The 21,637-nt window shown below is 38.3% G+C and overlaps 3 protein-coding genes across 7 annotated transcripts; 1 reads left to right on the top strand and 2 right to left on the bottom strand.

The window, feature by feature from the left end:
* Positions 1-301: 301 nt before the first annotated feature.
* LOC144084643 (lysophosphatidylserine lipase ABHD12) lies at positions 302-4,407 on the bottom strand. 2 transcript variants are annotated; one of them, XM_077613261.1, is made up of 13 exons: positions 4,096-4,407; positions 2,904-3,013; positions 2,717-2,822; positions 2,518-2,637; positions 2,389-2,419; positions 2,263-2,308; positions 1,851-1,980; positions 1,499-1,536; positions 1,347-1,429; positions 1,157-1,239; positions 980-1,055; positions 775-896; positions 302-681 (listed from the first exon to the last, which is right to left on the bottom strand). In XM_077613261.1, exons 1-13 carry the CDS (start codon positions 4,170-4,172, stop codon positions 660-662), a joined length of 1,044 nt encoding a protein of 347 aa, XP_077469387.1. In that variant the 5' UTR covers positions 4,173-4,407; the 3' UTR covers positions 302-659. The 2 variants fall into 2 exon arrangements, with proteins under 2 accessions (XP_077469387.1, XP_077469388.1); XM_077613262.1 differs by having other exon boundaries at positions 1,347-1,426; positions 4,096-4,403.
* Positions 4,408-4,593: 186 nt separating this feature from the next.
* Positions 4,594-11,053, bottom strand: mocos (molybdenum cofactor sulfurase). 3 transcript variants are annotated; one of them, XM_077612934.1, is made up of 15 exons: positions 10,099-11,043; positions 9,953-10,042; positions 9,808-9,874; positions 9,045-9,689; positions 8,851-8,927; positions 8,577-8,776; positions 8,367-8,483; positions 7,806-8,159; positions 7,460-7,634; positions 7,255-7,342; positions 6,880-7,007; positions 6,425-6,521; positions 6,142-6,271; positions 5,783-5,887; positions 4,594-5,694 (listed from the first exon to the last, which is right to left on the bottom strand). In XM_077612934.1, exons 1-15 carry the CDS (start codon positions 10,208-10,210, stop codon positions 5,575-5,577), a joined length of 2,505 nt encoding a protein of 834 aa, XP_077469060.1. In that variant the 5' UTR covers positions 10,211-11,043; the 3' UTR covers positions 4,594-5,574. The 3 variants fall into 3 exon arrangements, 2 of the variants coding, with proteins under 2 accessions (XP_077469060.1, XP_077469061.1); XM_077612935.1 differs by having other exon boundaries at positions 4,596-5,694; positions 7,472-7,634; positions 10,099-11,034; XR_013303822.1 differs by lacking the exon at positions 4,594-5,694 and having other exon boundaries at positions 6,439-6,521; positions 10,099-11,053.
* A 967-nt stretch (positions 11,054-12,020) lies between these two features.
* On the top strand, positions 12,021-21,487 carry LOC144084473 (poly(rC)-binding protein 3). 2 transcript variants are annotated; one of them, XM_077612937.1, is made up of 14 exons: positions 12,021-12,607; positions 13,670-13,703; positions 14,727-14,835; positions 14,916-14,939; positions 15,020-15,052; positions 15,139-15,255; positions 15,336-15,467; positions 15,855-15,983; positions 16,963-17,055; positions 17,781-17,819; positions 18,213-18,288; positions 19,275-19,324; positions 19,874-20,043; positions 21,144-21,487. In XM_077612937.1, exons 3-14 carry the CDS (start codon positions 14,758-14,760, stop codon positions 21,178-21,180), a joined length of 978 nt encoding a protein of 325 aa, XP_077469063.1. In that variant the 5' UTR covers positions 12,021-12,607; positions 13,670-13,703; positions 14,727-14,757; the 3' UTR covers positions 21,181-21,487. The 2 variants fall into 2 exon arrangements, with proteins under 2 accessions (XP_077469063.1, XP_077469062.1); XM_077612936.1 differs by having other exon boundaries at positions 12,028-12,607; positions 20,340-21,487.
* Positions 21,488-21,637: the final 150 nt, after the last annotated feature.

Here is a 21,637-nt window from a genome sequence, read left to right as displayed (position 1 = left end):
AGTCCAATAATATAACAACTGTGACCAGTATATTTGTAGTTTATTAAGATATAAATAGACAAATACAACAACAAAAGAATCCAAATTTTGGCAGCTGCAAATAAGTACAAATGAATAATGAAAAACACAGAAAAATCCCAATTTATGTCTGCAGGTAATTACAAATCCACTTGAAAAACAAACACATTCTGTTAATACAAAGCCAGCTTCAAATAATTTGAGCAATTTAAATTTTGGGCAACAAAAAGTTGAACCTATGAAAGTAAGTAAGTAGTAAAGGATCAATGGAAAAAAGAATACATTCAGTAATTGGTGTTATTTTATTTTTTATTAAGCAAACAAGATGATCCTGAATGAGTATTGGCTTAATTCCTAATTAATTTGACATAACAGATTTTTTAATGATCAATTAATGAATTACCATACAAATCTCTTAAAAAAACATCCATACACTACACTTTTATTCAAGCATCATCACAAAGTTACAGGCAACCTACTGGAATTTTTTCTTATCGTAATTATAGTACCTGATGTTGGCAATGATCAGCACGTAAATAATATGTTAAATCTGATATAATGCAAGTACTAATTTGAATACTTTAAAGCATACACTACATTGTCATCGGAATTTTAACAACAGCCGAAGGCGTGTTCCCATGTTACAAAGACAACACAAACTTTCTGTAGAGAAAAACAATGCATTGACAAGTCAATATACTCCTTAACATATATATTTTTATATTAACTCAAATTAGGTATGAATTGTTTCCTTACTTTATGATGTCTGGCAGGCGGGGGTCTTTGTACAATCCATTGTGCAAATACCCTAAAGAACCTTCAAAGGACACAAACTTGACTCGCTCAGAATTCTGAGTACTCACCGCGACTTTATACAACTGGAAGGAAAATATACAGTCAATATTTTATATAGCATTTTTTTTTAGAGGGATGTTCATTAAAACGCTCCATATTGTCTTACTTCCTGAACATTCTGAATGGGAACAGGATCATCTTCCGCATGAAGGAAAAGTAGCGGGCTTTTAATTTTTCTTAAACTGCAGAATAAAACATTCACATCAATTAGGCGACGATCAATTGTCTCAAATTACAATGTTTTGTTTTTAACATATGATTATTGTCCATCTTCAAAACATACTTGTTTTCAGTGGGAAAGATAACTTCATTTTTAGCCCACGGTTGTTGAAAAAAGTATCCCCAGCCAGGAATTTTCCAGTAATACTTAAAAAAAGAAAATGCAAAAAAAACAATCAAAGTCTGTAACAATATTTTGATTTGCATATAATAAACATGAAATTGAATGAGTAACAACTATTGGCAAAACTTACCCAAGAAAAGATATGATTTGGTAGCTTCTCTTTGGCCATATGAAAGGTCCCTTCAAGAATAATGCCATCTAAGACAATACCTGCTGATACAATCATAGTAAAATGACATATTTCGTGCTTAATAATTGCTAGTGTAGTGTAACTGAGCCCACCTTGCTCTATTAGTTTGACTGCAGTGTTAGTGGACACTCTGTAAAAGACATGCAGTTATAGTGACATAAATTTGAAGTGTAGTTAAGTTCAATATAATACTAGAGAAAAAAATAGATGTACATTTTTAACAATTTGTCTATTGTAAACCTAACCTTAATGAACAAAATACATAATTTTTATACTATCCCAGCCAACTACAGGCAATAGGTGGGGGTTGCCAGCCAATCGCATATTACTGTATATTCTATTTTTTCTGTAGCATGGAATGTGTTAAGAGTGATTTTTCTGCCACAATTTTTGGAGCAAAATCCAGTCAATCTTAAATGTTAATGTTAACCAACTCCAACTCACCCAGTGCCAAGAGAATGTCCCCAAAAGACTACCAGGCTGCTCCCACTGCGTTCTTTGACCCATTTGTACACATGGATGGCATCTGTAGTGAGTCCTGCTTCCTTTGGCTCACCGCTTGAGTCCCCAAAACCTGTCAAGGGTCATTCAGACATCAGCATTAAGCCGTAATTTCCCCTTACTACCACTAGATGACGGTCACGCAAAGCAGACGTTCCACTGCCTAAAAGGCTGATTTAAAATTTACTGCTAATTACTCCCTATAAATTCCTTTAGGCTGGACTGATTATGATGATCAATGTTAAGATTACGATTGCTGCAATAATTTGGATAGAATACGTGCATCTGATCAATATTCTGTTTTTAATGAATCATTTCATCATGTTTCATTATCAGGATAATCATTTTCACCAACCTCTGTAGTCAGGCACCAAAACATGGTACCCAAGGGAACTCAATACCTGTTGACAAATTAAGTCATATTTGCTCTCCTAATATAATTTCAGTGATAATCAATAGGTTGGGGGCATTGATCACTTATTTTTGCAACTCCCACCCGATGAGTAGCTGCCCTGTTGAAATAGTGAGAATTAAAATTTGCACAAATCATGGTTGTGTGTGTGTGTCTCTTTTAGAGTTTAACCATAACTAATGTACAAATCGAACATACCTTGTACCTGTGTTCCCATGTAGATGAATAAATACTGGAACTCCATCATTTAATGTACTTTCGTACCATGCTAAATCCTTGCCTTGTGCCTCCCTCCATCGACTTTGAGGAACTGTGTGCCTGGAAAATTTCAACAAAAAAAGCCAAAGCTAAAATCTGCTTTGTTAAAAAAATTATCACCGTTTAAAATTAGACTCACCATACACCAAGAGAGATTCCTTCCTCTGGTGTTAAGTACATATTAATGGTGTGATTTAGGGAGAAATCAACAGGTTGACTGAGGTCAACAAAAAATGGAACCTTGACTGCAAACCAAAGACAAAGACAATACATTTTATAAGCAAATAAAGTGTTTACAGGGATATCTGTATTGGGAATCCACTTACTTCTAAGCTTGTTAACTATGTGCTGGAATAATTCCCATCCCACTATTAATGTGAATGGTACCAAGATGAGTAGGACAAACAGGGCAAATGAACTCTTCTTCCACCAGGACCTAAACAGATGAAATACAGTACATGTGTAACCAGATTTCTCCAGAAGGGGCCTTTTTTAGTAGATAAAAATAGATGAATAGATTTTTATACTATCTATTTCAATATTTTTCCACCCTCCTAGTCCAAAAACTTGTATTACAGCTCAATTAAAAGCATAAAGCAGTCGATAAATAGGTGACCTTTCCGGGCTAAAAATGTATACAAGTGACAAAGATACACAATAGAACATAAATACTGTAGATATACTACAGGCATAAAACATTTCTACTGTGACTGCAGTAAAAATGAGGTGATGAGTTTAACGATGAGATGACAATGTCAAGACTCTTGGTGGAATCGGTTTGACATTGTTTGGAGGCAAACACACAAAAGAGGGTGTTTTTAGACAGTTTCAAGCTAATGAACAATCCATTAATGAGTGCGTGATCACTCTAATATGAAAGAAGAGTGTTTTGAGTGAAATGACTGATTTTTTCATTCCCGGGGGAAACATCCAAGATATCTCAAATTCCAAGAACTCATTTCAGGGAGATTTTTTTCTCGACCCTATACATCTCCACCAAAGAAGGCACTTTGAAATAAAATGTATTATTATTATTACTATTAGTTTTCTTAATTTTATGACCATCTTTAACCTGAAGAAATAAAATGCAGGTGATCGCCTGTGAACATGTAGCCTGCCTCAACATGTATCTTATAATATATAAATGCAATTGATTATGTAATCTGATTGAAGTAAGCTATTAAAACACAGTGCACGAGTTATTATTTTGTCTTTTATTATTATTTTGTAATTTGACCAGACCTATTAGCATTAACATCCAGTTTTACATAGAACACATTTAGACAATCCCTATCTCACCAAGCCACCCGTTTATTTATTTACCTTGCTAGGCTGTTGGCTACTAGGCATTACAACTGTCAGGTTTCACCACCGTTCGAGTTAACAACAAAAAAAGTGGCATAATTCGTCTTTGCAATGAGGATTACGAGGGCAAACGTCCATCATATATTAGTCATTATGTTGCACAATGCGTGTTTTTGGACAGACGTAAAGAACAATTTATAGATGTCAACTTACTCAGTCTTTTTCTTATGAACCTTGACCCTTGTCCGAGCGGAGGTTGTTTCAGCCCTTTTATTATTCCTTTGTCTCATTTTGAACAACAGTGTGTGAAGTGTGTTAGGTTATGTTAGTGTTGGACCCTGTATTTACGCTTGAAACACAGGGAGAAATAATCACAATAGTGATTCGTTGTTGCTTCCTCAATCCAACTTTACTGAAATGAGGGAGGTCTGGTCAAGACATCAATAATCGAATACCGAGATACATCCAGTCAAAACTAGTTGCACATCCCCAACATGCGATCGTTAATGGGGTGTAAATTAAACACTTCAACATGTCACATTAGACACCCTTACTATAATTGTACCATGTTTCAAAGGGGGGCGGGGGGTCATAATTTAAGGTGGGACCAGTCATTCATGAATGCATGCAGTCTTCTTGGAATAAAATGGAAGAAGGGAAACTTATTCATGCTTATCAAAAGAAGTTGCTGTAAAGTTAATTTATTACCACTTTTTAATACTGGGGTACAATATTGTTCAATAAAGTGATGCATTCTATTGATGTCATTAAAATCCATAAATTTTCTGTATGTATATAATGTTTTGCATGCAATTTGTCATTGCATTGTTGTTAAATATTCAGTACGCCTTGATAAAGCAATAAAATAAATAGGTATAAAGAATATTTACTTGAATTGTCCCCTGACATACCAGAATTACACAATACATAATAATCTTATAAGTACAGGAAAAAATATGGTATGGACTATTGATTTTAACAGCTCTTTCAAAATTTGAGGTTTACATAATTCTGTCTCTTTTACGTCACAACCTTTTCTACAGTAGATAGTTTTCTGATAACGGCCACAATAGACATGAATGTTAAAATGAGAATAAAAATGTGGTTTTGAGGGATTGTGTGCATGAGAGCGGCACCAGTAATGGTTTACTCACTCAATAACAAACTCGGGGTGGTGTGAGGGGAAGTATAACGATAGATGTAGGCTTGTAGTATTCATCTTCACTGGGTAAAAAACTGCTTTGGATTTCTTGTGGCAGGATAAGTGCCGTGTTTGGAATAAAAACGATATAAAGCCCAACAGGGATAACCAGAGGAAGAAATGTTAAGCATCTTAAATTCAGCATCGGTGATTGCATCAAGTCTTGACTTGTGAAATTTTGTGTTGACCAGGAACTGCTTATTTACACTGGAGATTTGTAATAAATTCTTTGCAATGATTACATTTCATTACACAAGAGACAAAAACATAGAGGTCTACATAGATGTAAAAAAAATATTCAAAAGCTCAGACAAAGCTGTTTCTTTCAGGATTTTAGGTACTGAAAGGATTCTGATGGTCATGGATTTCACTAAAACAAACACAGCAAATCAAAAAAGATCCCTGTCTACACTCAGCAGGTATCTACAATCATTATATGACTCCCCCAATTGCCTGTGGTAAGTTTCCAATGTTTGCTGAGGAAATAGATGTTATGGATAAACACTTGAAGAAGCATGGAGCTCTGGCAGTATGTGGGAGCCAGCACTGAGAACACATGCTGTTGGTGAACCTTCTGGAAGTTGATGGGTCAAGTACACACCAAATGTAACCTATAGATGTCCAGATAAAATAAAAGATAAAATAATAATTGTATACCACAAAATGTAGAAATAGATTTGATGAAATTTCGCCATTCACCTTTCCATTGCGGTAAGCAGAAAGCGACATCAGAGGCTCCTTTGTTTTAGTTGCAGTGTTCTGATCGACTCCAATCATTTGGCACCGTACACATTGGCCTCTGACCTTTTTATTAATCACACAGGAACAATATACGTAGCTTGTTAAGATTATATCAATAAATATTACACATACCTGTCAACCTTTGCCGATAACTGCCCTTATAAATGATTATGATTCCCCTTACAAACACCGTACGAGTACGGTGTTTGTAAGGTTTTTTGGGGGTTTGTAAGGGGAATCATAATCATTTATAAGGGCAGTTATCGGCAGAGGTTGACAGGTATGATTACATCTCATTTCCTTAATTGTCAACTCACAATGAATCGAATGTTGCCAATAATCACGTGTGACCATACATCCTCCTCAAATGGTTCAACCCCTGAGATAACAAAATTGGCTCGGAAACGACTGATGATGTTCTGTGTGTCAGTCTGAGGATGATCTTGCCTTAAAAAGGAAATGTGGTTATTGCATATTATTTCATTATGCTCACCTAATTACCCAATGTTATGTAAATGTAGAGGCGTTATCACACCCTGATGTATTTCACTCCACAAAATCCACATTGCTTATTTTGCATAAGACATCATGAGTTCAAACCTGCTGCTCATTACTTTGTGAATGAGCTCCACACTTGCACGGTTGATCATGAGATACTGAGCTTCATTCACCAGGGAAAGCGACGAGGAGCTGGCGGCTAGAAGGAAAATTCCATTTTACTGGCTGTCTAATTTAGGAATTTGTCTCTGATTGAAACCCCTAAGGTGTGAACATTTAAATTCTACATTACAAGTTGGAGGAATTACAGCATATTTGTTGTCATAGTTTAATCAGTTGGGTAAATGCATCTGTGATTGACTGGCAATTTATTTCAGAATATGAAATATAAACAACCCAAAGTCAGTTGGGGACAGGATATACTGAAGGTTGCTTTTAACTCTAAATAGCAATAAAAAATAGGACGGTTGGATAGAGTGGACGTTGGTCCACCATAAAAGTAATATAGTAATTAAAGTGCTTTAATATGGGTTAAAGTAAACTTCTGGCACATTTACCTCCTGTGTCAGACTTGTTTTTCATGTGTCGAGTGTACTCGGGACTTTGTCTTATGAGGCGACATGGCTGTCCAACCAAGTCTGAAAGCCACGATGCAGCCTCATCACCGCAGTCCATAGTCTCAACCCTGGAGAAAACAGGAGGATTGTGTCTGAGAGACCCCGTGGATAGACCTTGAGATATCCAACACACAGAAAATATTCTACTTTGTAAAAGTTAGGGGTGAGGGAAAGTTTGTTTTAAATTATGATCCCTTGAAATGTAAGTTCTAGTTACAGAGTACAATCTAGAGTGCTGTAAAATGAGAACATGATGCTGGCAGCTGCAAGTATAAATATCAAACATATATGACTTGTTTCCTGTCCAAAGCTCACCTATCACCACAAACTTTACTCTGACAGACTGGATAGCTTGCGTGAGTTGCACTTGTGATTTCCAATGGAACTGAAATGGTATTCATCCCTGCAGGACAGAGGGAAATAACATTTTTTTGAAGAAAGAACATTCACAGACTGATTGACAGTTGTTGTTTTGTTTTTGTTAGAGCAGCGTTTCATGTTTAGAGAGCTGATGACTGACTGACTGACTGACTTGAAGCCTGAAGGAGCAATTCGTTTGAGGACAGACGAACTTGTGGGCGAATGAGGCATAAACGTGGCTCTTGCTTCTGACTCAAGCACACGCCATTTCCATTTACCACCATCCAACTTCTGTCATACAGCAAACCCTGAGGTCCTACTGGCCAGTTGTGGACCTAGAATAGAAAATAAAATTAATTGCATAATGGATAAATGTGAGTACTTATATAGCACATTTAATGACAGTGCTTCATATTAAAACTCATTCACACACCAAATAATATGTTATAGTAAAAAAATATTCAAACTCAAACAGTGACAGGATGACATCAGGGGGATAGTATTACCTCAAACGCACCGCATGATTTGATGGGATATATGTAGATGTTAGTCAGTGTACGAGGCCCCTCGTGGCTCACGCACAAAAGCTCAAACCCCTTCTGCATAACTTTTTTTTCTTCAACTTTGCATGTCACTTCCTTAATATTGACTGTTGTCTCTTCATTTGATGCGCTTGCTGCTTTAAGCCTCTCCAGTCTTGCATGGTTTATTGTCACTGGTTTCTTCACAAAGCACTCGGCAACAAAACTCAGAAACTTTTGACAGTCGTCAAATGTTGACATGTAGCCAAATGACACGCGAACAGATCCTGTTGGCTGCCCATCCACCATGTCGATGGTGTCTCCGCAGACGTGGCCGGCCTCAAAAGAAAGATACAGTGTCATTCAACAAAAAGAGAATACTCTTATTAGGTCTAATTGTTTACCACTAGACGTCTAATCAATTTTGTCTGGGAGTGGCTGGCATGATAATTTGCCAAATCAAAATGGTACCGTTAAAAGCGGTCATTGAGTTGCAATACACTGAGAGGTTAAATGTATTTCTACAAGCCACAGTCTTTTTTCTACCTCCAGATTTCTTTTCATCTGCTGATTTGTGATCCCAAGAAAACTCTGACAGGCTCCAGTGTTGCAAAAGCAACCAGTACGTACATGAATGTTGAACAAACATGCCATCCTGTCTACCTATAAGAAAATCATGGTATTAATTAGTGCAAGCACCACACAACATTCTTTTAAAATTAGTTGGATATGGCATTAGAGATTCATTGTACGCACCTGAGAATATCCAATGATGTCTCCATGAGAATCAATTAGGTTGAAGTTTAGTATTGCACCCTGTGTGCTCGGACTGTCAAACTGCCCTTGTACGTACATCTGGGCTACCGGTCGCCCGTTGCCATGGCAAAGACTTGACAGAAGAATGTAAGTGTAACGTGCTAAGCCAAAGGTGTGCTGTTGTATGTTTTGAATTCCCCCTGATAGAAAGAAAAGCAACAACAGATTGTTGTTAACCTTGTTGTTTTTCTTTTTTTATGTCAGAGTCCCTTACCGGTGATCCTGTATAGAGCTTCGAAACTGTGGTTTAGGGCAATGATGTCCAAAAATGAGACAGTGCCATCTTCGAATCTCACCCAAGGAAAAAAAAAATGAAAAAAACATGACAAGGTTACAAGAGCTGAATCCGCAAATACATGCTGTTTTCAGAGGTCTGTCCATGCTTGGCAATTTTTTCCGTGGCTTTACCTGTCAGAAAGGTTTGCAGCCTGCACATAATAATCTTCTCCAGAAAGGTAAGCGGATGCAGTGCCTCCTCCAAAATAAGCCTTTTTTAGTATACCTGCTGAATTATTATGTACAAGAAGAGCCCCCAGACCAGTAGGGAAGCCAAATATCTTGTAGAAGGAGACAGGAATAAAATCAGCAGGGCAGTCTCGGAGGTTTAGTGGGGAACAGCTCACAAGCGAGGCTGCGTCCAGCAGCACAAACCATTGGCCTCCATGGTTGCATGCTGGGTAAAGACGTCTTGCCTGGATGCCTTTTACATGGCTAAGGGGATACTTCCTCCCTGAGAAGTTGCTCTGTGCCGGGTAGCAGAACAGATGTGGTGTCTGACAAAGCGTATCTTCACCCTGAGCCTTATCTTTAGCCCTATTTTCCACTTCCTCAGGGAAGACGGGCAGGCTAACCACTCCCCTGTTCGATGTTAGTCCTCTTATGCCGACAACAGATGTATGGTTGTCAGTGAAGTAGCAAAAGTGACTGCCAGCCTCGCTTTCTGTCCGTGACCTCCAGGGGAAGGCTTCTGCCACTAATTTGATAGCAGCCGTACAGCCAGAAGTGAAAATTACTGAGTACTCCTCAGGGGTAGTGTTGAAATGCTGCAATATCCTGGAAGAAAATGATCTTTTTGTTAAAAAAAAGAAAAAAGAAAAAAACTCATTTCATGCAATGCAGTTTTAAAAAGGGCCTCATTTGGAATTTGTCTAAGGTAATGATTGGAGCTCACCTGTATCTGACCCTCTCCACGGTCTCATGCGTCAACCTGCTGCTTGGGTTGTGACTGTGGGGATTTCCTATTAGGAAGATGAGGACATATAGAATTTTTACATCTCCGTAGAATTACATAACAAATAAAAGGGTGCTTTACAGACCATACACGTTCCTTGAAATATCCAGACAGTAGCTTCTAACCAGTGATTCCGGGTATAAAGTAGTTGCTGCATGATCCAGATATACAGTACCTGTATACAATAACAAGAACTGTACACCTAGTTTGCCAACAGGCCAGAATTATTACCTTTAATCCGTGTGAACTCCGCCTCAAGCACGTCCTCCAGGTTTTCTCTGTAACCATAATGACCACACACCTCTTTGAATGTTTCTAAAGAGTTAAGGTTGTGGAACTCCATCGAGTGTGATAAGGCGAAGTCTCTGCGTTTAACGCTGACACTGACCAATACCAGAAGGAAGACAGCTATTGATTGATTTCCACGCTCAAAGTCCGCTGACCATGTGCTCAGTTTCACAATTCAGTGAATCGCTTGCGCGTGAACACAAGACCACGGTAGACAGTCCTGCTGTGTCACAACCTTAACTTTAACTAATTGCAATTTAAGTAAGAGATACAGCACGACTATAGCAAGTCAACAACTACTCTCTTTGATGCAACTTCTTTGCTAGTGACTGCAGACCACGCCTCATGTAGTATATTGATACTATAACTGGTTTTGCAATAAAGAGAGCTACACATGTGTGAAACTTGGCTCCGCCGTCTATTGCTGATATGGATATATTAACAGTTATATAAAGTGCAAAGTTATCACACCTCAGATGAAACAGATACTATAAAGTGAGATATGATAACCGTACAGGTACGCCCTCCTTTTAACAAAGACATTTTTACGAGATCCATTTGCTTCCTAGCATATGGAAACCTTGGGCATATGAACACGATTTAATAAACATGTTAGGACAGAGGTCAACACACTCATGTCTTTAATCAGGTTTGGCATGCATTTGTAAAGTTTAATATAAACAGTTTATTCAATTATTCTCAAAATTAGTCAATTCAAACCCATGTTTTAATGTTTATTTGATATGCTCCTTTTCCGGCAAATACTGTTGCAGAACGAGCGATTGTGCCACCCCGATAATGCACCTGTTGACAATGCTATGACCATCTAACTGTTTCTGTCAAATAATAATATTCCTGTGATTTGTTTACTCAAGGGAAACTTGTTTTGAAAATGATGGCGGCCATCAAGATGGAAGCGTTGATGATGTTGTGGAAGAGGCTGAAAAAAACCCTTCAAGGACAACATGATGGTTTGACAGAAAAGGCTAGGAAAGTTTAGAGATGATTGAAAGGAAATAACTACTTATAATATGTATATGATTGAGGATATATTGTGGTCAAATAAAAATTGAAATAAAAAAATGTAAATTTGATAAAGGAACGGCTGACACGCCCAAAATAAGAAATGGCAAAATTCTTTTTTTACTGGTTTGCTAGCTGTCTTTTACATTTATGACATATTACACAGTGTTAATTTATTATTCCTACCCGAACATCATAAGGTTAGTAAGCAATTGTTTAGGGTGAATAGTGTAGGTTATTACATCTAACTGGAACTATAGTTATACCAACACATTTTAGGTAATCCTTCCACCGTAATCTCATTAGAAATAATCCCAGCCTCAATAGAACCATCAGCACATGAGGTAGGATTAGTCACGAGTTACTTGGAATTGAAATGTTTAATCGTCTTCAAATGATAGCGATATGAATCACTGCGGAATGAAAGAATGGACTTTTTATTGACCTATTTTAAAAATAAGTCACTTATCAAAACAGGACACTTGCTCGTGCCTTTCCTTCCCATAACTAAATCAAACGGTTTCCTTCACAGATGAACTACTAGGGGTTCGTATTGGACTGTTAACTGAGTAGCACTCAGATGTGGAAAAGACAGCCATTAGGCTCACAGCAGCCATCATTGTTTCCGTGCAACACAGTGAATAGTAATTAAATATGCCACTTATGCTCCACTGATTCGCTTCCCTCACAATTTTGAAGCTCGGCCGAATACATTTTTCTGTGCAGAAGGGCTGTATTGTATCTAGTATGGCCTCATTTCCAGGGCAGAAGGGCTTGGTGTGGGGGAGGGCAAGGAAGAGCGTGGGGGGAAGCGCCCCGCAAGGACATTGTGCTTAACATCACTAAATACCTTCAACACCACATTGTCCTTTTAAGCCTTCAATTAGTCGAGCTCTAAGTACAACGAACCAATTTCATACATGTTTTTTTGTTAACCCTTGAACTTTTACTCCCAAGCGACAGTTGTATCTCGCCATACCGCTGCTGCTGTTGTTTTTGTAGCAGTATTTGACGTCGATTAAAAGAAAAAAAAACTGCTTCTCCTTTTTTTGTAGTGGACCTAATTGCATCCAGCGCTATCTTTGGCTGGACAGCGGCCAGTCGAAGAAAGCCTTTGCCCTGCCCTTAGGCCTCAGCCAGTGGATCTTCGTGTGGAGGAACGCCTCTTTGGTGGCAGGAACAGGGAGAATTAGGCAAGAGATGTGGGTTCACTTGCCCTGTGTAGGGGCTTATCTTGGGCTAAGCTGAGAGACTAATAGCAAAGCCAGCCTCCGCTCCAGCCGGTCTAAGGGCACAGAGAGCCATCTGTCCTCTCTTCGGATAACTGACAACAAAGGAAGTAAACATTTAATGCGGACAACAAACTCAGAGGTTATTCCGTTTGGAGCTGCTTGATGTAAAGGAGAGAAGTCAGTGGTGTGAAAATAAGGTTAGTAGATTTGTCTAATTTTCCTTTTTGCATAAGGCCTCTATCAGGAATCGCAATTACAAGAGGTCGGGTGTTCGCCGTCTTCTTTGGGCAGACAGCAGTTTTGCAGTCAACTATAACGTTAGCAAGGAAATATTATTTATCCTTATGTACAATGTCTGGCTTCCATTAGCGGCTCAAATTGCTTTAAACTGGTTGCTTTTCTTTGGTTATGTGTATCAATATTACTTTACTGAATTTCAATAACGTCTTTAAAAAGTATTTGTATAACTATCACTGTTATTAGAACATTTATTTGTGGTAATATTTTTTTTACATGTTCCACCAACAAGATCTTTACTTAATTTGTTGAAGGAATATTGAATGCAATGAAAATTTAAAAAATGACTCGCTCATCAACATTTTAAACAATAAAAAGCAAATCATTTAGGTTTTCACTTGCCCAAATGTTAAATTGGCTGTTTTAATTGTTTATTATGATGTATATACTACTCTGTAGACGCCATTGTGTTTCAGTGTTTTGTTCGGAAGTCTTGAGTAGGTTTTGACATACTAGAGGTGACAGAAATGGGTCAAAAGGGTCTTAGCATTAACCAAACAAATCCTGGCCTATAGGATTAGAACGAGGTGGGGTTGTTTATTTGATGTTGTCACTGTAAATTTATAGTAACACAGAGGAGAAAAAAAGCATCATTGTTTGCAGCCAAAAAAACTCAATGGTATTAATTGGATTAGTGTACAGATTACAAAAAAAGATTCATTGTCAAATCTTTTTTAATTTTAATTTTGGTGTAGGAACAAGATTAGGTATAATTGATTTCCCTCACAAATTTAAATAGCGCATGACATGATGTAAATAAAAACAACACTGCAATCTACATAAACGCTTCTCGATTGGAAGTCATCATTAAGAGGCGGATCAAAGTTTTCAGACAGTACAATGCCACACAAATTTGCTAACATGCTAAGTTTGAAAGTAGACAAGCAATGGTTTGTTGCTACAAATACATCCAAGTTGTAACGTTAAGTTAAAACACCTCTCTATTTTTTGTTTCCTTTCAGGTTTGGAATGGCAGGGATGTATTTTACATTCAATGTAAGTATACAAACAGAAATCTGCGGGTAGGTAAATAAATGGTCATGTAGTACAAATGTAATTGTGCAGACAAAATCCTGCGGTAGGACCAGATGAATGTGGATTAACAAATAACAGCTCCTGGGCATTCACTAATGCCATGTTGCCGTTCCTCCTTCCTCTTTTTACCTCACTGAGGCATTAAGGAATTATCCTAGGACGTTACATTTTTCTTCTGAAAGAAATATTTAAATAAGGTTTCTCATGGCAGGAATTGTTGCACATGAATGTAGTAAATATCAAATTCCTATTTGACAAAGTCCTGCTACCAAGGAGATACATTTTGCACAGAAACTGAACTGAAAGAGAGGTCAGAAAACAGAAAACTTTCCTAGTATAAAAAACATATAATCCAATTTTTGGGGGAGTTTTCAGTCTCTCTGTGTATGATTAAGACAAGTCCAAAAAGGAATGTCTCCACACGAGATTCATTTGTTCTGTATAGACAACAAAGGCTGGATTCAGTGTCGTCTGTGCTGAAATTGTGTGTCAGTACATTGGAGACCATCACACACATATCACTTGATTGTCGGCTTCCACAGTAGCATCCTTTGTGTCTTATCATACCCAAGAGAGTCACACATCTTGCATTAAGCCGGAACCAAAGACTTGGTCCCATGTGAAGATCGCACCTCGTGATAGGCTCATCTTCCCTGCAATCACAACTACACGATCAAGAGCAAAACCTCACTGCTCCATAGTCAATGCCCTGATGAGGTTCTCAACATTCTTACAGATTTTAATCAGTTTTATTTTTGCCTACGATTCGGACAAGGATAATGCAATCAATGATTTTGTTATGAAAGCTTTTACTTTTACATAATTGTATTTATTTGTTCTGGAGGCCTCTTCAAAGAAGAGTGGAAGAACGAACGTTTATCAGGAAGTGATGACCACAATTTCTGCCTCTTCCATCCTTTTTATAGCTGTAATTAAAGGGCCTGGAATATATTGCTTGCCTAAATCCATTTAATGTGTTTACAGAGTATTTAGATCCAAGTTGTGAAAAAAAAGCATGTCTGAGAGGGAAGAAATGGCCTTAGATGGGAACCTGAATGTTACATTGACACTGAGGCTGCTGATGCACGGAAAGGTAATTGACTAATGTGTAGTCGTGCAATTATTTCATTTTATTCGATGAGTCCACGTTTTTAAGGTTTCTTTTCATTACAGGAAGTTGGCAGCATAATTGGAAAGGTAAGTTCATTTTTAATTCAAACACCATTGTGTGACTCACTCATTTGCAAGAGAAGTAATTGGGGTATGTTTTCTTTCAGAAAGGGGAAACAGTGAAGAAAATGAGAGAGGAGGTCAGATGAAAACTGAGTGTAACTTGACACGTTCTCACAGGTTTGGAACAGAATATGAATTAGGTTGGATATTTTTATTTTCCCAGAGTGGCGCTCGCATCAACATATCAGAAGGATCATCTCCCGAGAGGATAGTAACCATAACGGGGCCTACAGATGGGATCTTCCGAGCTTTCTCCATGATTGCACAAAAGTTTGAAGAGGTCAGAATTGCCGACCTCCCTATATTTACAAATTAAAGGTTGGGATAACATAAACAATACTTGGTTAATCTTTTCCTTAGGATATAACGGCAGCAATGACAAACAGCAATGTGACAAGCAATCCGCCTGTGACACTTCGCTTGGTTTTCCCAGGGAGCCAGTGCGGCTCGTTAATTGGAAAAGGAGGATCTAAGATTAAAGAGATCCGAGAGGTAGGAGGCCTTGTGTTCCTTCAATTTTCTATAAGGAACTTGTGTGTCTGCATACATATGAGAAGAGAAAATGTCCTATCTGACGTTAAAGCCTAAAGTCCCTTCAATTATTAAACACTTAATTCAAGCCTCCATTAATTTCTTTAACATACACTCTGCACAATTATTTCCACATGAGAATGTGAGTGACTAAACTGATCAAAGTTTATTTAGTTGCACCTATTTTCATTAAGCTTGTAGCTGTTTTTTGTTGTTGTTGTTTTATGCATGTCCGAATCTTGTCAGTTTAAAGCTGCAGGTGCTGGGGACGGCATTTCGACTTTAGGTGATGGAGTACTCTTCCTGGCAATAAATAGCCATTTTGTTGTGTTGTCTGTTCATGTCAAGACCACAGGCGCCCAAGTTCAGGTGGCTGGAGACATGCTGCCGGATTCGACCGAGAGGGCTGTCACAATCTCTGGCACGCCACAGGCCATCACTCAGTGTGTAAGACACATCTGCTCCATTATGCTTGAGGTAAGTACTTTGAAACAGCTCTTCCTAATCATTACTTCTGACACAGATCCATGTTAAATTCGTTTATTTGTTCTATCTTGTGGAAAAATCTTTGAATTTTGTCTGGAGTTGAACTGAAGTGTATTTGTTATGCCAGTGGTTCTCAAACACCTCAAAGAATACTTGTCTCTTTAAGCTTTGGGTTTTATTAATTTCTTAAAATCAGCATCTTTTTGTGTGGAATTGGACATGTTCTTAAGCTTTACACCTAAAAAGTTGTTCCTAAATTCATGAAAAGAAACACTTGAACAGAACTGTGCTAGATAAATGCCCTGTTGAACATTTACATAATTCAGTCAATCGTTCACGTACCACTAGACTGATTCTACAAACCACTGGGGGTTCTCTTATTACACTTTCAGAACCACTTTATTATGCGATTTTTTCCACATTAATTTCAAATGTATCTACAGACATAGTATTATATTTATATTTAATCTATATGCATTTCCCAGATGATTCACAAGGTACAACTTTTTGAACATCAAGCCATAGTTTTTCAAGTGATGTTTTCAGTATTAATTCTGAACAATTCATAAGCTTGAAATCAGTTTACTTTTGCATTCATGACGCTGCTTCAAATTAGCTTGTCGATTTCTTCATAATATAATGAAGTATTTTCACAATAACTATTTGACTGCGTGTCATGGCATACTTTGTATTTTAAGGATAAGAGAGTTGAGATAATTAATGTATCTCTCTTATGAACCCCAGAGCAAGTGCACCATTGCCCTCATGCTTTTAAAAATGAAAAGTTCTGTAAATGAAGAGTTTATTTCATCTTTGGCATGCAAGGTCTATGTAACCTTCTCAACCGATTAGCCGACTATTAAAAGATTCAGCAAGGGATATAGGCAATGTAAAATGCATCACTGCTGCTTGGTGTTCTATTCCTGAAATGTTCTCAGTTTCTTTGCCTTCCCCGACTTTGTCGCTATAGTCTCCTCCCAAAGGAGCAACTATTCCCTACCGTCCAAAGGCCATACCTGCTGGAGCCCATGCAGTATTAGCACAACAGCACTCTGCAGCACAAGTAAGTTACCATCTATAAGAAACGTTTGCCCTTCTGCAAAAATGGAGGAATTGCTTGTTAGGTGTACAAGGTTTTCTCAAAGACATTCATAATAAGAAACAGTAACCTTGATTTTGTTTACCATCACTATGGAGTCATTTGTATTCCTGCAATAACTTGTCAGCCTAAAGAAAGCAGCTCACAGAACCCTTTTTTGTCCCAATTGAAGTTTATAATGAGCGGTTTAAAGATATTTTCGGGGTTAACATTATCTTGACACTATAAAAACTGAAGTATCAGTTGTCTAACAGCATTAAAACCTTTTATATAACAAAAAATGTGGGCATTGATATTAAGATAATATTGTGATAAAACATTCAACTGTGTAGCCAATGAAAGGCTGAAATAACTGATGAACCATTTAAATCGTCAAGTCCCCGTAACGATATAACCACTAAATTTGATGTTTTCCATTAACTGGCTTGCTACCGCTTTGAATTTGGCACAGACGTCTCTTATTTATCAGACATCTTTTATTGAATTTCTGGCATGGGCAAAATGGGGTAAAACATTTGATGACATTTAGCTGAAATTCCATTAAACCGATTACAGCGATTGACTATGGAAAGAATGTGGGAATGGATTTTCACTGAAGCACTCAATTCTGTGGTTTAGCCTTCATGGTCAAATGAGAATTTTATGTCAGATGACGGCATCATCACATCTCTTTTTTTTATTCCATCCAGGCATTTGCACTTCCAGGCCATTATGCTTTTGCTCAAGATGTAAGTGTGTTCATTTAAAGACTGACTCTTCCCATTTCTGTCCAACTCTGCCCACTCCTACCAGTCCCAACAGAGCCCTCTCTTAACCCGTCTCAGCATCGATTCAATTCTGATTTGTCAACATTACTAACACTAACATATAATAGCAGCATGTTCTGATGTAAATCAAAGTTTAAAGTTAGTCCCTTCTTGAACAAGTTGTAGTTTTATAGACAGACATGTAACTGTATTTTCAGAGCACAATCCAGCATGCTTACTGAAGGAAATGAATCTTCTCACTGACAACATCTGTGATGTTTGTGAAACTTCAGATTGTCTCTGTATTGTAGTTGTTGACTCCTCTGAAATAATCCAGTTTGATTGGTTAGCTCTAACTTCCTTCCTACCCTGCAGTTGACCAAGCTTCACCAGTTGGCTATGCAGCATATTCCCCTCCCTTCCCTTGGGCAGAGCAACCCTACCTTCCCTGGTACGTACCCACGGCTCCCCGGGGAATACCATCTATCCCTCTCTCGTCACTCCTCTTCCAATCACAACATCATACAGCCCTGTCACATCAGAGAGCATCTTATCAAGGATGCCTCCATTCTGCCAAAGTTCAATCTCTCTGTCAGGACCATTTCTAATGCCCCCAACCCCTCATCCCCATCTTACCAAATGTATTTGGAGATAAAAACATAACGTTAGTGTGTATACAGTATTAATTAAAGTACTGGGAAAATCCAAAGGTGTATAAATAACATATAATTGGGGGTTTGTAATCCCTTTGCGGCTATAATTCTCCAATTCCAAAGGAAACATTCTGAGGTCAAAGGTCATTAATAGTGTTTCTCCATTCCCACAAATGCAGAAGGATAGACTCATTCCACACTTCTAGGTAAAATGCCTGGCCAACATTCAAAAAATCAATACATTCATTGACCCATAACAAAATACATTTGCCATACAGTTTAAACAAGTTATCAAATAACGAAATGTGAAAATTACAGTCATAGTTACACATTTGTAAATAATTCATATTTTATCAGTTTTCTAGATCCTCTGAAAGTGTAAACCCATTTACCTAATTTCACTGTCTAACCCCATCCCTCCCATCCAGAAACATTTCCCGAAATCTAACATTAACTAGGCCCAGACTATCCTTGACATCAGCCACCTACATTTTCACGCAATCTGCTACAACTAACTGAACCTGCACCACCGCACAGAGAGGGTTGATGCAAAATAAGTCATACAGTGTACATACAAACTTTAGAATTGTAGCCATGTGGAGTATGTAGCTAGAATGTATATATAGTGTGTAATGTATAGTACATATGAGGTGCCTAGAAATGTTCTATTTACTATACCCATGTCATCAAAAGTAATAATCATTACAAGTGGGCCAACTTGTACCATAATTGTGGAAGCCATTCGTGCCATGCAGTTGTTAGCGTTTTGTGTCCTACTTTACAGGATTGGATGCTTCCCCCACAAGTTCACAGGAACTGGCAATACCTAATGATGTGAGTGTCTCATTGTTTGTGTTGTGGCAGTGCAAAAATCCAGCCCAATAATTTGAATGCTGTGACTTCATTAACACTATTTTAGTGGCAAGCTTTGACAAGTAACACACAGACATTATTAATTTGATGCCAGACCTGTATCCTCTGTTTAGTTCATTCAATTATATTCGCATCCCTTAACTTCTAAATGGTATATTTTACTCATTGGCTGCCATTGACGGTGATATGCGCCTACTTAATTTTAATTAGTCGGGTTGGTAGCAAGTAGAGATATGAAGAAGGATGAGGCGTATGACAAATGTCACGTCAAAACAAAGAGAGAGTTGCATGCATGTCTCAGCTATCTGTCTGGAAAAATCTTCCAAATTTTTCATTATTCATCAACGTGAAATAAAATATCTTCTTACTACCTGAGTTTACAACAGGGAATCCATTCCTTTTAAGAATTCAGCATGGTGATTTTTTTCTTATTTTGCAGCTCCCCTATGACATTTATGCAAAGGGGAAAACAGTTTTGCTATTTACATTCTTTTACTGCTGCTCTTCTAGTTTATTGGCTGCATAATTGGAAGACAAGGCAGCAAGATCAATGAAATTCGCCAGGTGTCGGGAGCTCACATCAAAATTGCCAGTGCCACTGATGGTTCAGCCATGCGCCAAGTCACGATCACAGGCTCACCGGCAAGCATTAGCGTGGCCCAATACCTCATCACTGCCAGGTAAGACAACGCACATCTGCCATTTAAAGCGAGGCAGCACAGTACACACTGACATAAAGGCCAACCGAGCGGTTGTGGGATAGCAAAATAATTGTGCTGAAAGTGGGGTTGGATTTGTTGCAGCTAACCTCTTAAAGCCTGTTGATTATTTTTTTTCTTCTGTTTAAAATCCGGATTGCCTCCTCTTTATAACACATTGCTGCACTGACTCTTTTTTTCTCCTCTCTACCCCCTCCTTTTTGTCTCACCCTCTTTTTGTCCATTCACGTCCATTCCCTTAACCTCACGGCGTGCAGCTTAGAGATGGCTAAATACACCATACAGGCTGCTTCCGCTGCGGCCACAGTTGACCTCAACATGAGCTACCCTCAATCTGCTTCCACTGCCTCCAATGCCGCTACCTCTCTCGCCGTTCTGGCGGCCACCACCCCAGCCCCCACCAACATTAACGTCCATTCTCCCGCCACCTTACAGGCCATCCAAAATGCCCACTACGCCCTCCCTGTTTCCAGCCTGCTTGGCATGAAAACGCTTCCCCTTTTGGCAGTCCACCCAGCGGCTGCTAGCAGCCTAACACAGAGTTTAACCCCTTACACTGCAAAAATCCCAACCTCTAGCGTCAAAAAGTCGGAGCGACAAAAGTTTGCGCCATATTGAGTCCGTCTTTTCCTTATTGGACATAGGTTTACAAAGCGCGGACACAAGTATACAGGGTTTTCTAGTAAAGCACTTGCTTTCCATCGATCAGGACGGCATACTTATTCATTTTAAAGTAGGCGGCAAAGGCGCATATTTAAACAGCATCAATTGTAAAATATGCAATGTGCAAACTCAGGCTTGCTTTGAAGCGCAGAAAAATACATTTTTCTTTCTGGTTTCACGTCACAAAGCTGTGTATGAAGAATTCTCCAGGAAATTTTTATTAATATGCAATGTTTACTTTCTTTCTACCTAGACCTCTTTTTGATGGGGAATTAATTTCTTTAGGCAGCAGGCTGGAAAATGGTTTGGTTGTATACAATAGAAGTGGTTGTGTTTAGTATAATTAACAAGGATTGCTTCATTTCTCTGTCATATTTCCCCACATTCCTTCACCATAGGCTCTCATCAGGGCTAACGGGCTTGGGTGTTCTGTAGAAGTGTGGCACTGTTGCAGCTCTGATGGGATTATTCTAAAGCCACACTGGATTCTAGTGGATTTGACTCTGCACAGTAATCCCGTAGAACAGGAGTGGTCCAAACAAATCGTTTATTGTTTCTGCTTGTTTTTGTCCAATTTCTATCGCAACTGATTAACCATTTATGTCAAAAACGGATGCAGCACAGGTATTGTTACATACCCGTCGTCTTCCCCAATATTTCTTGGTAGTGCTGAAACATTGCAATTTTTCGTAATGCTTGATGTGTATGATGTGGATTTGGAATAAATGTGACTTTTTATGGATTTGAAGTGGTGTTTTGATTTTTTTTAACTATCAGGGAATAGCTAATGGTGTGATCATACCGTATTGAACGCAAATTATTCTCATGAGTAGCTGAGTTTACATTGACGTGAAAAGTGAATGACTTGGTAGGTTTAATTACTTTCTTAATT

The sequence above is a fragment of the Stigmatopora argus genome, chromosome 11 (assembly GCF_051989625.1).
Source record: "Stigmatopora argus isolate UIUO_Sarg chromosome 11, RoL_Sarg_1.0, whole genome shotgun sequence".
Taxonomy (NCBI): Eukaryota; Metazoa; Chordata; class Actinopteri; order Syngnathiformes; family Syngnathidae; genus Stigmatopora; species Stigmatopora argus.
The sequence above is the reverse complement of the archived record's forward strand: the minus strand, read 5'-3'. Positions and strand labels throughout refer to the sequence as shown.